The 15,833-nt window shown below is 31.1% G+C and overlaps 1 protein-coding gene across 1 annotated transcript; it reads right to left on the bottom strand.

Moving 5' to 3' along the window:
* Positions 1-5,313: 5,313 nt before the first annotated feature.
* LOC100795908 (hydroxyproline O-galactosyltransferase GALT6) lies at positions 5,314-9,226 on the bottom strand. Its single transcript, XM_003528123.5, has 7 exons — positions 8,256-9,226; positions 7,398-7,630; positions 7,011-7,301; positions 6,783-6,911; positions 6,522-6,695; positions 6,029-6,136; positions 5,314-5,922 (listed from the first exon to the last, which is right to left on the bottom strand). Exons 1-7 carry the CDS (start codon positions 9,070-9,072, stop codon positions 5,713-5,715), a joined length of 1,962 nt encoding a protein of 653 aa, XP_003528171.1. The 5' UTR covers positions 9,073-9,226; the 3' UTR covers positions 5,314-5,712.
* Between the last annotated feature and the right edge of the window lie 6,607 nt (positions 9,227-15,833).

The following is a 15,833-nucleotide window of genomic DNA, read 5'->3' as shown; positions in this document are numbered from 1 at the left end:
ACAAAGAATATTATTTTTGTAAATCTAAAATTGTGTTTGGTTAAATTTAAATATTTTTAACAATATCTTATTTTAAATTCTAATGACAAAAAAAGATGGAGTGAAAATGAAAGTTGATAATTAAATTAGATAATGTTCTCCCTATTCCCATCCTTTATTATTAGAACATAAATATATTCAAAACAAAATTATTAGAACATAAATCGAACAAAACATATAATATTTTATTCCTGCGAATCAATGATATCTAGGAATATCTTTTTTTTTTAAGGAAAGAAATGCCAAGGTGTTCATAGAGTCTCATAGGAACATCTTAAAGTTTATAACAACCACGAAAATCTTACATTGCTAAGTTTACATTGTTATGAATGATTTTACAAACCCTAAAACAAATACACTCTAAGAATGAATATATCGTTGATAAAGCGGGTTAAGTTTGTAAAGCACTTTAATTTTTGGGGTGTAAAGAAAGTACTTTAATTCAAGTAATAATGGATATATTGATCATAATTTAAACCCCGAAACCACTTTTTCACTTAAGATGTCTCTCTAGTTGATATAGACAAAAGAATATTGATTTTAGTTTAAAACAATTTAACCCAATTTAGAACTTCAATATCTTTTAAAACTCGAGAAGGTTTTCCTCCGGCAAATAATAGACCAATAGGGCCATCTGTTGCACCTACAGAAGCACCACAGAGATTAGAAATTCAATCAATGCATCATACTGATGACTATGTAATCGTATCAAGAGGCAAACAGGAGAATGATGGATGTAGCTGACCCAGAAAATTTATAGCACTTTTAGTGGACCAATAGTAAATATTTTATGTATTTTTTCCTTGAAGTTATTGGACAAAGAAGAAAAAGCAAATCAAACTCACTACAGTCTCACATTTGACATACTAGAAATGCAATGCACCATTGCCAGAATCAAATCAAAAGACCCTTCAGAAGCAAACTTGCAAACCCGTTTGCAATCTACAGCTTACCAGACCCATAGGAAATGGATTTTTATTGCGCTAAATAAAAATGGACTTCCACCAAAATCTAAACTACATCATTATTATGCACACCAAACTAAACTGGTAACAAACCACCAACTAGAAATGCACACTAAATAGACGAGAGTTTTCAAAGTCAAACATGTACTAAATCGGATCTGGTGAGCACACTCAAACCACACCTGCGCATAAACCAAATCATACCCTACATTGCACCAAATATACCTATATAAGAACCAAACCATGTACCGTGATAGACATGAGAAGAAAACTAAAATAAAAATAAAAATAAAAATAAATATTGATAGAGAAAATAATTAAAAAAATAGAGTATTAGTTAATATATTTGTTTAACTTTCTTCTAGTAGATTTTATTTCTAGTTTTACACATAAATTTAATAATAAATATTTTTGTAGAACTTTTTATTTATTAAACAATTATTCATTAGAAGTTAAATAATAATTGTGTAAAAAAGTATTTCAACCCCCATTTGGTGCATTTCCCGATCCGTCCCTGATACCAACACAGAAAGCATTTATCGAAATAGAGTAGTATGTACTTTTTAATTTTAGATCAGCAAACAAAAGGATTTTATTTATAAGATATAGCACAAGTAGTATAATTACAAGTGAAAAGCAGAAAGTCCCTACCAATAATGGTTGGGTCAATAGAGCTGAATCTTTATTTATAGACCAAAGAAATGCATAAATATGAAGATACAGTCGCAAAAAACAGACAAGGTACATAATAACTCAGCCATGCATGTCCACGCTTGATATTTAATATTATCCATAAGCTTTTCCACAAGTCCACTTGAGCATTCTCGAAGATGACCTTGTTCATGTACTTCCAGATACTGTGAATAGCAGAATACAAATTATCTTCACTATTTCTCCTTCTTTCATATGGAACACCAAATTAATAAGGGAGGAAAAGGAAACAATAGATATTAAACCTTGGTTTGTTTGTGGGAAGGAAGTATTATTCATGAGGAATTTTTCAAAAAATATTGTGGGTCTCACATTTTTTCTCTATTTTAATTCAAATATTTTTTCTTCCACACCCTAAATGTTACGAGATTAATATTGACTTGATAGGGTGCCATGTATTATAATGAGATGATATGATAACATGTTTTACTAGTATACACAAGTTTTTAAATTACAGTGAATTTCAAAGTTTTATCATGATTCTTGATATTGTGAGAAGTTATAAATGAATGCGACTATGTAATTACAATTATGGAAACAAAACCTTAAATTGTGGCCAAAATTGTAATTGCGAACCATTTATTAAAACCTCGATTATACATATGTTTGATATATACATGAGGCATAATTTCCTTTAACACCTTAACTAATGATTCAATGAAACACACCATTTTACTAAAGTAAAAATAAAATAAAATAAAAACTAGCCCTTCCCTCCCGTTTTCTTCAAACACCCGAGACCTCACTATGCTGCAACGTTTGTTTTTAACAGCACCCTCCCTCAACCTTTCATGTAATTCTCTCTTCTCCATGCCATCTCCATATTCTTCTTCCTCTCATTCTTTCCATGCTTTTCTCCCATTGTTTCAAAATTCACAAACTAATTAGAACATGCTTGGATAATAATAGTTTACTTTTTCATTCTAAAGCAACAAAAGACTTCTTCCTCTCATTCTTATACTTTCTTGTCTTGAAAAATAGAAAACCCCCACTGAACGCGGTTTCAAGAGGGAACCAAACACACTCTTACACCCATGAGGCGCACAAGCATGACAAAAGTGATTTGAGTTGAAAGAAACAATACTCATCTCTTAAAAATTTCTATTAGAAACTCTTTGAGGTAAACCCAAAAAGCCAGATGATTATTTGTATAGCATAGTCGGCTTTGTATGTGGGGTGTTAAAATTTTGTTGGCAATTGAGACTTTTCTTGTTGTCGTATTATATGTCCTTGCAATCCCTCAAGATACAACATGAACTTTTCAGTCAATCGCTAAGACAATACAACTTGTAAGTCAACGAACCTAGGAGCCAAAAATTCAGAGAGAAAAGGCCCATGAGGCCCAAGCTCATCCACGCAAGTCCCTCACGTACAACTACTAATCACAAGTTGATAAATAAACAAGAGAAACAAAACATGTCTAGGCAAAATGAGGATTCTTGCCTTTTAAAATACAACATTATGGTGTGTTAGAGAAGTATTAATTTTCCATCGATCGACATCTGTTCTTCTTACAAACAGTAGCAACTTTACTTTCGTTAATTTGAATTTTCTTGGTATCATTACTGCTCTTGGTGATCCATTATAAGAGCCCATATTCATCCGATCTTTAAATTAAACACAACCCATTATAGACACACAGATTCCATCTTCAAGGTTTCCCCAATATGTATTTTAATGTCAACGTGATAAGACATTGCAAATAAATCATCAAGAACAATATTTATATACAAGTCAAATAAGGTCTAGTCATAATAAATAATCCTAATTTCCAACTTAACACGCTAATTTCCAAGTAAAAGTATTTTCAAAATTAAATTCTAACTCCCAACTTCTATGACCAACTGAATTACAATGAACCATAATCATTGCACAAACAATGAAAGAGAAAGATTGACTGACGACTAAGACCAGAGTGCCCACCACGCTGTGTCACCAATTACCATCATTCATTTCCGCAAATTTTACTAGTAAATATCCAGGTTAAACTCGATGAAATTCCTTTTAAATATAAATAATTTATGTAAGTACTCATTAATTATTGAGTTTAATTATAATTGGTTGAGTCTGCTATCGGAGGACTAACTTTTCTCCTCAACGCTTTCAAAATGGTGACCAAGTCTGTTTGAAAGAGTGAATGCAACCTTGGATCATGAATTTGGTGAAAGATGAAAGATGAAAGATCGAGTCGTGTCATGCGTACGTATTCCGACTTGATTTTTTGTTTTCATTTAAGAAATTTAAATGATTAGGGAAAATAAAGTTACTATAATATAGTATTAATCACAAGATAACAGGGATGGACAGCTTCGATGATAGAGTAATTGAGACGAAATTAACGTCTCCAATGCAAAAATATAATAATAAAAACTAAACCTTGTAGGTAATGCAAATAGGTGTGTAAACCAGTCGAGTTTAGTCAGAATTAGAAATTTAAGCTTAACTTGTAAATAAATTCTGCGGTTTTTTGCTTAAAAAAATAATTGGATGGCTCAAGCTCTTTTCTAGAGGAGTAAATGAATTAAGCTATTTATAAACTATTGAAAGCTGGCTCATTAAATACTTAACCCAACTTGTTTATTTAATTAATAAATAAATTTTAATTTGAGATTTCACTTGATTTTTTAAAACTATTCCAAACTTTATTCTAAATTTTACAAACTTGACATTAAAAATTGGTACACACACAAATATTATAAGAAAATTAAAATTACATAAATTTTATAATATCATACCACATCTTTAATACTATTTATATTTGTAGATTATTATCATCTAGTATAAAAATTATTAAATGCTAAATTAATAAAATTAAAAAATAAGAAAAAAATCACAATAAAAAATAAATAAGATAAACAAGTCAAACTTAAGCGTTATTATAAGTCCAAACTTTTAATTAGACTTATTTAAAAAAATGAATCAAGCTTAAGTCACTCACTTTTATTTCATATATCAAACTTAAATTTCTAGAATTCTAGTATTATGATTAACTCAACTCTAATATTATGTCTATTTACACACCTAATTATCTCATTTATTTAAACGAGTCTAATGTTTGAAGTAACATAACTTGTTTAACTAATTTATAAATTTTTATTATTTTGAGAAAATTTTCCTTTGAATTATTTTTAACTTTATCAATACATCTAATAAAACATTTTAATACTAGATAATAACCTATAAATATAAATATATGCCAAACAAAAATCTAGGTAGTTGTTGTAATTTATGTTTGACTTGTTTAAATAATAATGAAGCCTAATCCCAATCTTAAACTTATTTATTTTATTAAACAAACGAGATTTATAGCTTAGCTCATTTACAACCGTAATTGCAATCTAATCTCCAAACAAGCCTTTTTTAATTTCTGAGTATGAACCCGTCTCTCATCGTGGTCAGAGTTAACTAATCAATAGCTGCTATCATTACGCTGCTATCATTACCCCCAAAGGGGAAGGCCATACTTCCTAATTGTAATTTGACCAACTCATCGTCCAGCCAAACCTTGGTGGGAGATTACTAATAAATTAAAAAAAAAAAAAAAAAGCAGAACCAGGTCAAAATGATGGTGAAATAGAAAAAAGTTGGAAACATGGAATTAGGGAAAAAGCAAAAAGCACCAGCATGGTGTAATAATAATAAATAATCCATATTTTCTATGGATATCGAATGCTATCCCTCAAATTTTTATACAGAACTTGCATCTGCATCAATATATTCCCATCCCACCTTCCCCTTCCTTGTCATCTTCCAATCCCCGATCAAAAGAATTGAGAACCCCAAAAAGGGGTACCAAAAAAGAACCAGAAAAACACTAATAAATAGAGTTTTTTTTTTTTTTTTTAAAAAGGCCATTTTATACAGGGCGTTGTTTAACTAACCATGCTCCACAGCTATTTACACAATACGAAGGGTATGGCTTCACTGCAAAACTTGTTTTCTCTGTGTCCCTCTTCACTGGAATCAAAGATCACACAACCTACGTTTTTTCTCTCTGTCATCTCATGTTGCAGCATTGAGGCCTTGAATTCCTTTGCAGTTTATCCCACAGGCACATCATCTGCCTAGGCGATTGGTAATGGGCGGTGTAATAATCTTCTATGCAACCAAACTGGCAGAACTTCAAGCTATGCGAGTAGTGTACTGGTTTTGAGCTGTTGAATTGCTCCACCCACATTCCCATACTCACATCTTCCATCTTGAACAACTGCATAAAGATGAAATCACAGAAACATTCAGCCAAATGGAAGGAACTCAGGTTCTGCCACTATGAAAGAACAGAGAAAAAAGGGCAATGAAAAATGTTTACTAACCCTTAATTTACGCATATCGAATTCAGATACGATATAGCGTGCAATATCTGATGACAAAATATAACCCGGGCCATTAGCATAGGGTGGGTAATCCTCTTCTGGCCACTCCTGGAGAAAAAGAAGGTAACAACAACAACAACAAATTAATACAAGAAGTTTAATGTGGTCACAGTAGGAAAGTATGGGACCTAGGTTGTTAAATCAATCACAATATGACAAAACACACTTAAGAACCATGGTATACAGTTCATAAATTCAGACAGCTGACTAAGGTTGCAACTGCAACTTGTTGCTAACCATAATTAGAGAGGACAGGATGGTTGAATGCATGACAAAATGGGAAGTGGAAGCTAAGAAGAAAGCAGGCATGTTTTGGATCAAAATATAGCCATTTTGTTAATTCACATTAACATAAACAAAATTACAATGTTTTCGAAAGTACTCTCACTCCTTAATTCTAAACAGAAGCACTGCAATGGTTGTGGTTACTTACTGCATATGTCACTGCCCATTTCCCATAGCGCAAGGGTTTGTGGTAGTAATTTATGTTCCCAATATAAAAGCTTGAACCATCTGGAACCTTCCTTGCTTCATCGATAACAGCATCCACTCTAACAAAAGTGTCATCATCACCTTTCATGACATACTTAGCAGAAACTGTATGTACCTATGAACAATAAGAAGCAAATCTTATACATCACTGAAGAATTTGTATTTTCACAATTCAATTTTTTTTAATTAACCTATATCTCACCCCATATTCACATATGGCTACTGTTTTCAACACAACAAGGTCATAGTTATCCAAATAAGGCACAATAACAATATCACCAAAAAATTCGGCTTCCTTCTTCAACTCTGCATTAATTTCTTGTCTTGCATGCTGCCAAGATTTCAATCAAATAGTAAGAAACCCCAACTGAATATCAGAAATAAGATCTTAACTCTAAATACTGAAAGCCTGTGAATTAGTAACCGTTACCAGTGCCACAAAGAAACGAGCAACCACTGCTCCAGATTTGACGAGCCTATGTTGCATCCATGACTTCCTCACAGCCATACGCTCAGCAAAATGGTTTCCAGCCGAGAGGACACCAATGAACAATTCGACGCCAGACTCAGGAAGTGGCTGAGTACGCCACCTAGTGGAAAATTCAAGATGCCGCTGTGGGGCAAAACTGGGATGCGATGAAGGCAAAGATGCCGCAAATACAGAGTGGACATCAATGTCTCCAGTCAACGAAAGCCCGGTGGCATCCTCAAGAGTAAAACCCTGCCAAAACATCAAAAACGCAAAATCAAGTGATCATGCAAATCAATCTACAAGTCCAGGTTAGCAACTTCGAGGAGAAAGATATATATCACTTACAGTGCCATAAGGAAAAGAGGTCACATGCCTCCCATCAACAGAAACACGATACCCCTCCAGCCCAGCACTAACAGTAAGAACAAAAAGCTTCCCCTCAGAAAACGGGAATGGCCAGTCAACAGTTACTTTCTTCGTGCGCCCTATCAGTCTATTCAACCACCACGTCGCCTTAGACCCCTCCAAGTGATCTTCATCATCCCGAATCCACTTCTCACACTTCACCATCCTATCAACTGCATCCAATGCAAGCAACAACTCAATTCAACACAATCAAACACAAGCAACCTCACACATACAAATTGGAATATCACAAATTGGAATTTGAAAAGCAAATTAAAAAAATTAAAAATCCACCAAAGTTAAAAAGATATTGGAATATCAAACATTTCTTTAAATAATTTTCATCGTCAGTCAAAATTCATCATTGAGATGTCTTGTGACTAATTTATGAGTTTAATGATCATGCAATAACAAGTATTTTTACAATCATAATTTGCTGTTAATATAATACGACTTTTAAAGTAATTATCATAAAAATCAATAAATTTGACTATATATGGTATGGTGGGTTGAGATTAGATGACCTTATAAAACTTTTTACACTTTAAGTGGATAATCTTTTTTCTCCAAATTTATTATAAAAATCAACAACCCTTACTATGATCGGATGAGCTTGTAAAGTAAGTGAGCTATTCTAAGCAAATTCATCAATCCAAAGAAGGAAAGAAAATTAAAAATTAAAAACAAAATCAAGACAAACCATAATGGAACTCATCATAAAACATTTCCTAATTTAAGAATTTCCAAATTTAATCACGAAAAAAAAAAAACTTTTAAAATTTCAGTTCCGAAACTCACCGGTATCATCATCGGCCTTAGATTTCCAACCGTCACATCTAAGAGCAGAACCCCACTGCATGCGGTAACACGTGTTGAGTTCAATCACAGGTTTACCACTCCAATCCCCCTTCAACCTCGGGTTGAAATGAAAAACCCTAGGAGGCTCTTCACCGTCAACGGTCTTCAGCCCCTGCAACTCCACCACGAATTGCGACACCATCACGGGCTCGTTCTCCGTCACCACCGTTATCTTCGGCTCGAAATCGGGCTTCGCCGCCAACGGCTTCCCAACGACCGTTATGTGGGACCCCAATGTGAGCCCACACGGTAACGGCACGACGCCCGAGACGTCAACAACATCCGAACCGGAAAGCGAAACCGAACCGGGACACGAACCGGGCCGGTTCTCGGCAACGGTTCGTGTTAGCGGCTTTCCAGATTCGAGGTGTTCCCATAGACTCCGTCCAACCTCGCGCGCGTGCTTCACTTGCTTGTAGAGTTCAGACGACCCGTCGTTTACGTGGGAGTCGAACGCGGCGTCGTTTAGCACCAGCGCGGAAATGACACTGCTGTTGGGGCGGTGAGCGAGTTGACTCGGCGAGTCGGCGTTGGAAACCGTTTTGAAAGGACGCGCAGGGGACTCTTTACGTAGCGAATCCTCCTCGCTTCGGAGCCTCGGGGGGCGCGTGGTGGTCACGCTTGCGAAGTCGGTTTTGAAAACAAACGGGATTTCGAGTGTAACGAGTACGAGGTACAGGAAAAAAACACCGATTAGAAACTGAATCGATCGTTTTCGTGTTAGCCACACCAAGGTTTCTAGCTTTCGTTTCATCATCGCTGATGTTTTTTTTTTTTTTTTTCTTTTGGTGAAGAATGAAGATTCTCTCTCTCGCCTCAGTTATGAAGAAGAGAACAAGCACCGAGTGAGAGAAGGAGGAGGAGGTGACCGACTTTGTGGCGTAATAAAAAAAAAAAAAAAAAAAAATATATATATATATATATATATATATATATATATATATATATACATATATATAAAATAAATAATGAAGAAAAACGGCAATGGGTTGTTTGAAAATTTGAAAATGAAAATAATAGGGAAAAATGATAATAAAAAATTAATAATGGAAATGAAATTTCGTTAAGTGGCCGAGGGTAGGTGGGACCATTCAGCGTTAAACTTTGCTACAACGGATTCTTTTGCTTTAACGAGTTATGCCGGAGTGGCATCTCAGACGAAATCTTCTGTACTATATTGGTTTTTTTATGATTAGTTGATGAAATAAATAAGATCATTTTTGTTATGGTTCTGTTAATAAAAATTGAAATGTGTTTTTCTTGTAAGAAGCTGTTTATTGTGTTTGAAATAGTTTAAAATATTTAATTGAATTTATCTAGTATTTTTAGAATGTGTTTATAGAATGTGCTAAATCATTAAAAAAAATTGATGGCTGACAAAACTAAATAATTTTTTATTTTCTAAATTATCTCAAGAAAATATGTTAATGTGCTTTATAATTTTTTTTCCTTTAATAATTACTGTAAAGATGATGAAGTACGAGGGATTATGACCTAATTCTCGAGGCTCATGGTCTGGTTTATATTAGTGAGGTGAAGCCAATGAATTATTATTTATCAATTATCTATTATATTAGTATTAAACAGAATTTATTATGTAAATAAATATTTCTAGTATTGTATCTTGTATATTACACAAAATAAGTATTTATTTTCAGAATTCCTATATGAACTCCTAGAAAGAAAATAATGTAGATAATGAGTGAACTGTGGGGTGTTTTGTCTGCCTTATCTAGGGCATCAAAAGTTGTTGGTGGAGTGTGATTCCAAGCTAGGTTGTTGATGTGAGTAAGACCATCCTTATAGAGCTATGATAAATAGTATTGGTTCTTGGTTGGGAGGTTAAGGTCTGTCATGTGTAGTAGCTGATTTTTGGCTAGTTTAGCTCATAAGTATGAGGTGGGTTTGCATGTCTTGCAACAACACCCAGCAGCGTCAAGTCTCTTTCTGTTTGAGGGATATGGCTGCTGCTGTTTCTCTGCCCCGTATTATCCGGTTGTAGTTTTGTCTGTTTCAGGGCCTTACCCCTTCTCAGTATAAAAAATAAAACAACTTATTGTACCATATAAAGCTTAATTATATATATGAGATAGATTAGAAATATACCATTGGAGTTAAAATACCTAGGCAGTTTAAATAAATGTTGTGATCAAAATTTTGAGTCTGAGTAGGAACAAGCATAAACTGGTCCCAACTCATCCTTACTCACTCCTAGTTACAAAATTAATTTTTTATTAAAATGTTTTAAAAATATTTTTTAGTTTTATTATATTGTTTACTTTTTTATTTAAAATTTTATATTTTAACAAATATTCACCAATACTTGTGAATACCTACAAATACATGCAAAATTTAAGGATATCCACTTAAAAGATACTCATATAAGTATCGATTGTTAATAAATAACTATTACTCATATTTGTCTTACTCAATTGTCATTCTTAGTTTGATTAATGTTTTGGATTATTATCATAGTAGTGTGAAATATATGCGTTGAAAATTTTGACTAATCATTTTTAACGATTCACTTTTTTTCATCTTCGTTAAGGCTTAATTTTAAGGGACTCCAACAAACCTTACTTAAAGGTGACAATATCAGTTTCAAGTTTTTTTTTTTTTAATTTAAAAAAGTGTAAAAATTAAGGGACAACCCATTATAATTTGAAGTAGTAGAAAGACAATATACTCTTTTTAATATCAATACTTCTAATATTTTATGTTTTAATTTTTATAATTGCTTGTATTTTTTATTTTTGTCCTTTTTATTATTACATAAATTTCATATTTGTTATTTTTTATTGCTTCATTTTTCTTATTTCTCTTTTGATGTATACATTTTCAAAGTCGTCAAAGGTCCATTTATCTTGCGTTAATGACTCAAACTTTTAGTGTTTGACATACTTGTCATCCTATACTCATTAGTTTACATTTTTCATAGTTTGTAAGCTATACAGCAATGTATACACCATTTTTTTGCCTTTCTTTTCTTTGATGGAAAAGTGATGACTTTTGTCGATGTAAACCACGTGTGCGGTTGTTGAACCATCAAAGTGTCCAACAATATATAGACGTGTATATTTCATGCTAATTGTATTTTGCCTTGCTAGAAGAAATCACCCTATTAGTCTATTTTATCTTATTCTGTTATTCTTGTAGTGCACTGTTTTGTATTTCTAACCGTCCCATAATTTGAAAAAACTACTTTTATAAATATATTTTATCTAGTTAATACAAACACGAATCTAGCTAGATGTATATCACGGGTCAAGATTCTCTTCATTTCTTTTATTATTATGGTTTTGGAGAAATAAATAAAATGAAGATGATACACATGTAATAAAAAATATCATTTTTTTTAGAAAATTATAGTAATATAGGAAATAGAGAGGATCTTTTCCTCTATATCACATCACAATTTAGCAGTGATAAATATTATTTATTTCCATTTATAATTTATAGAAACTTAAATTTTAAAATTAAATTTATTTTTACTCACAAAAGCTAACAATATATTTAAATATTTTTTGCTTATGTAAAGGATAATTCATTTTCATCTGTGTACATTATATTCAGTCAAAAAATCCGTGTACATTATATATAAGAATGAAGTTTAATTTGGATTATTTTTTTGACAAGCATATACAACAAATAAAAAAGAGTTAATTAAAATAAATTAAAATTAAGTTGTGCATCTCAATTTTTTTAAAAATTAAGTGGAAGTTTTTTTTTTTATAAAGTTAAGATGCATAAGAAGATTTCAATTTATGGAAGAAAAACAAATCATTTGACCTTATTTAGTTGAAAATTCTTACGGGGAAAATTGTCCAAATTGTACTTATGGGAATAATAAAAATAAATAGAAAATGGACTATGGAGTAAGTTTCAATGATCGACCTTAATCTGGGTAATCAGACAACAAAACCAACAATAAGGTTGTTAACAAAAGAACAAGTTGCAAGAAGCATCATTGTGTCATCCGAAGTGCACTGGGTCGCGTTTGGTTAGTTATTTGTACCTGTCTCTTGCGCTGCTGGAAATATATTTTATACTTGGATAGAGCTTGGATTGGCTGTGTGCCAGATGTTAATTATAAACAGAACGAAAGAAGCATGTATCATTCATATATTAATATAATATATTATGCTCATACACAGAACATAACATAAAATTATGTGAATTCCCACACTTCCAAATTATGCTGCAATGCAGATTGATGTTAAAAATTAGTTGGCTTATAAATAAATTATAATGTGAACATTACATTCTTGACCTGTCTCGCATCACCGCTTCTCTCTGTTTTCATTTTTTTATCCTGTATTGAAGTATTGTTTGAATAAATATATTCTCAAACGCTCAAGTCCTGTAATGTAAAACTAATTTATGAATAAGATAATTTGTAGAAATTATTTTTCATAAACTTAACTAAAGGTTAATTTTGATAATACATAAATAAAGTTTAATTTATGCTCTTATAACTGCATCATACATAGGTTTAGCAAACCTAACCCAAAAACATTTAAGCAAAGCAAGTCTAACATGTCATTTTAGACTTGTTTTTGGAGTTCTTATTCTTCCTCCCTCTTGTAATGATAACCTAAGTCTTTAATTTTTCTATTAAAAAAAATTCAAGTTTCATCAACTAAAAATAAAATCAAGATAGAATATATAAGCGAGAGACAATCTTCACCTTATGAGCTAACTTTTGGAGTTGAGTTAAGTTTAAATTCTCATTCTAAAAATGTATAAGATGTTGATTAATCATTATCATGGTATCTTATAATAGTATTTCTTGGGCGACCATTATAGTTTCGGAGGAGATTACAAGAGTGATTATCGTTACTAGTGTGAGACTTATCGGTAACTGACAGACGAAAATTACCTGGAGGAAGTCATGAGTTGATCGTCAGATGACCGGTGAGATACTCATTAATCAAGTGATGAAGATTACGTGGGAAAAGTTATGAGTCGATCGATAACCAATGGGTGAAAAAAAATATTATTTTTCTTCTACTCCTATACAAATCAAACAAAACTTAAACAATTACTACTTGCACCCTCCGGTAATCTTATCGCGTCCTTTTTTTCGTTGGCTGGTTAATCTTTTAATTCGATAAAAAAAAAATCCTTTAAAAAAACCTTAAGCAATTCAACAAATGACTTTCCTTAGTCATGAAGAGATATCCTACCTAGGCGCGTAGCATGGACAGTTAACAATATGAAAAAAAAACGTGTTTTTTTTCACGTTTTGAAAAGTATCAAGAGTCTTAACTTTTAAGTCGCGCCGTGGCTGACATTTGGCTTGATAATTAAGAAGAATTTGAACATCTCCAATACATAATTATTTAGATGAGTTATGTTTATCATAATTTTATGATCTTAGAATTTCTCATAAATTTAAATACTTTATAAGAAAATTCACTCTAATGCTAAGGTTATGAAATAATTGATTAACTTAATTTTACAAGAGTTGTGTAATGTTTAAAAAATATTCTATTTAAGGTATTAATTTGTTAAGCAATGGTGTACTTATAAGTAACGTCATGTCATCTATTTTATTAGGAAAAAAAAAAAAAAGTTAAGCAATGATGTTTAAAATTAAAGAACTCATGGTATTTAAAGTTAAACAATTCATATATGTACTTCCATTGAAGATGTTCTTTTACTATTATATTTGTAAATGTTGTGGGAGTAATTATTTTTTATGAATAAATATTCAATTATACAAATTAGAATTATTTTATTATATTTTGTAATAAATTGAATTAATACAAAAATAATATTTAATTTATTTTAATTTAAAGACGATAGTACAGTAATAATTCTTGAAATTAAAGACTTCGTAAACAAAATTCTTCTAAGACAATAAAATTTGTTAATTTTAAAATAAAATAGAATTTGATTTAATTTTGAAGAAAATAACATATTCATAATCATATTTGTTATTATATTTTAATTTCAATAATAATATTGTTACAATTTAAAATAAAATATAATTTATTTTAGATTTAAATATATTAACGTATTTGTTCTCATCAAATTTGGTAGAACAATCTTATATTATTTGTTCTCAGCCAAAATAAGAAACATGTATTGAAAAGTAGGTTAAAGATAGATAAGATCATCTAATGGTGCTGGTACCAAGGAGATCATATGTATAAAATTTTCTAGGTTTATTGACCTAGTTACCTCATAAAGATAGTGGTGGCTTCCTTATTTATGTTGGTTTATTATTATTTTGACCGGCTAGGTGCCTATTCGACCATATGTCGTGTGGTCGGTCAGCCAAAATTGAGTAGTACAATATTCATAATAACAAATTTAAATTTGAAAAAATATAAAATCTTAAAAAGTCAATATCACTCACATAAATTGTGTGAAGAATCACTATGAAATAAGAGGAGGGAATATACAAAATAAAGTAATTAAGAGAGTTAAGAGATTAAGTCATTGAAAGTTCTAATATCCAAAATAGATACTCAAATCCCCCTTTCTATATATACAAAAATTGGTACAAATTTCTCAGGTCTTCACCCTCCTTGATATTCACTTTCCTTAACATTCACTTTCATAATACTCTTCTCATTAAACATCGGACTTCACTTTCCTATATCATGTATATGATATATCTTTTATGGTTTTAAGAATTGAACGATTTAATAAATTATAACTGAAAATTTTACCTTGGCCAGAAAAGGTTAAAAAAATCTAATAAATATAAAAAACTAAAAGTTAGAAACTATCAATTTAAAAAATTTCACTTAAAGTGATATCTAAGAAAATGTTTAAAATTATTAAATAAATATTTTTATTAAACCGTCAAACAAACTTTTTAACTAATAAAAAAAATAAAAAAAACTAATTAAAATACCTTATCAAACAATGTCAAAGAATACAACAATCCCATCACAATCATAATATTTGACTAGTTGAAGAATCTGAACAATCATGAAAATTGAAAGAATTTCATTGAGAGATAGATGAGTAATGAAAGTGGAACATGATTTATAAAGTTTGAATTTCAATATAATATTAAAATTTGAAAATTAAAATCTAGTTTTAATTTATAACAATTTCAAAACCTAACATTAACAATCAAACCAGGCAATAAAGGGGTGGTCGACAAATTGAAGAGGAATGATGTTGACTACACTGAGCTGGGAGCTATTTTGCCTGACAGTTTTATCTCACAATCCAACTTTTAGTTTTGGTTTTGTTAAGAAAGTCAATGAAGTTATTCATGAGTTAGTCAGGATTGCCTCATTTTTTCCTAGTCTCTACTAGTTATCAAGCTATTCCATGTATTCAACAATTAAATAATTAAATTATAAGTGAAATGATATAAGTATCTTTCAGTAAAAAACAACCAAACCAGACAAGGCCTTATCTAAGTATCAATGAATTAATGCTGAAATTATTTCAACTAATAATATGAAAATATAATAACTTTTATTCTTATAAAGTTCTCATGTTTGCAATCATTTAAAGGTTTTGTAATGTTACATATCACGCAGAACTGAC

The sequence above is a fragment of the Glycine max genome, chromosome 6 (assembly GCF_000004515.6).
Source record: "Glycine max cultivar Williams 82 chromosome 6, Glycine_max_v4.0, whole genome shotgun sequence".
NCBI classification, from domain to species: Eukaryota; Viridiplantae; Streptophyta; class Magnoliopsida; order Fabales; family Fabaceae; genus Glycine; species Glycine max.
Note: the sequence above shows the minus strand (reverse complement) of the source record. Positions and strands in the feature narration are given on the sequence as shown.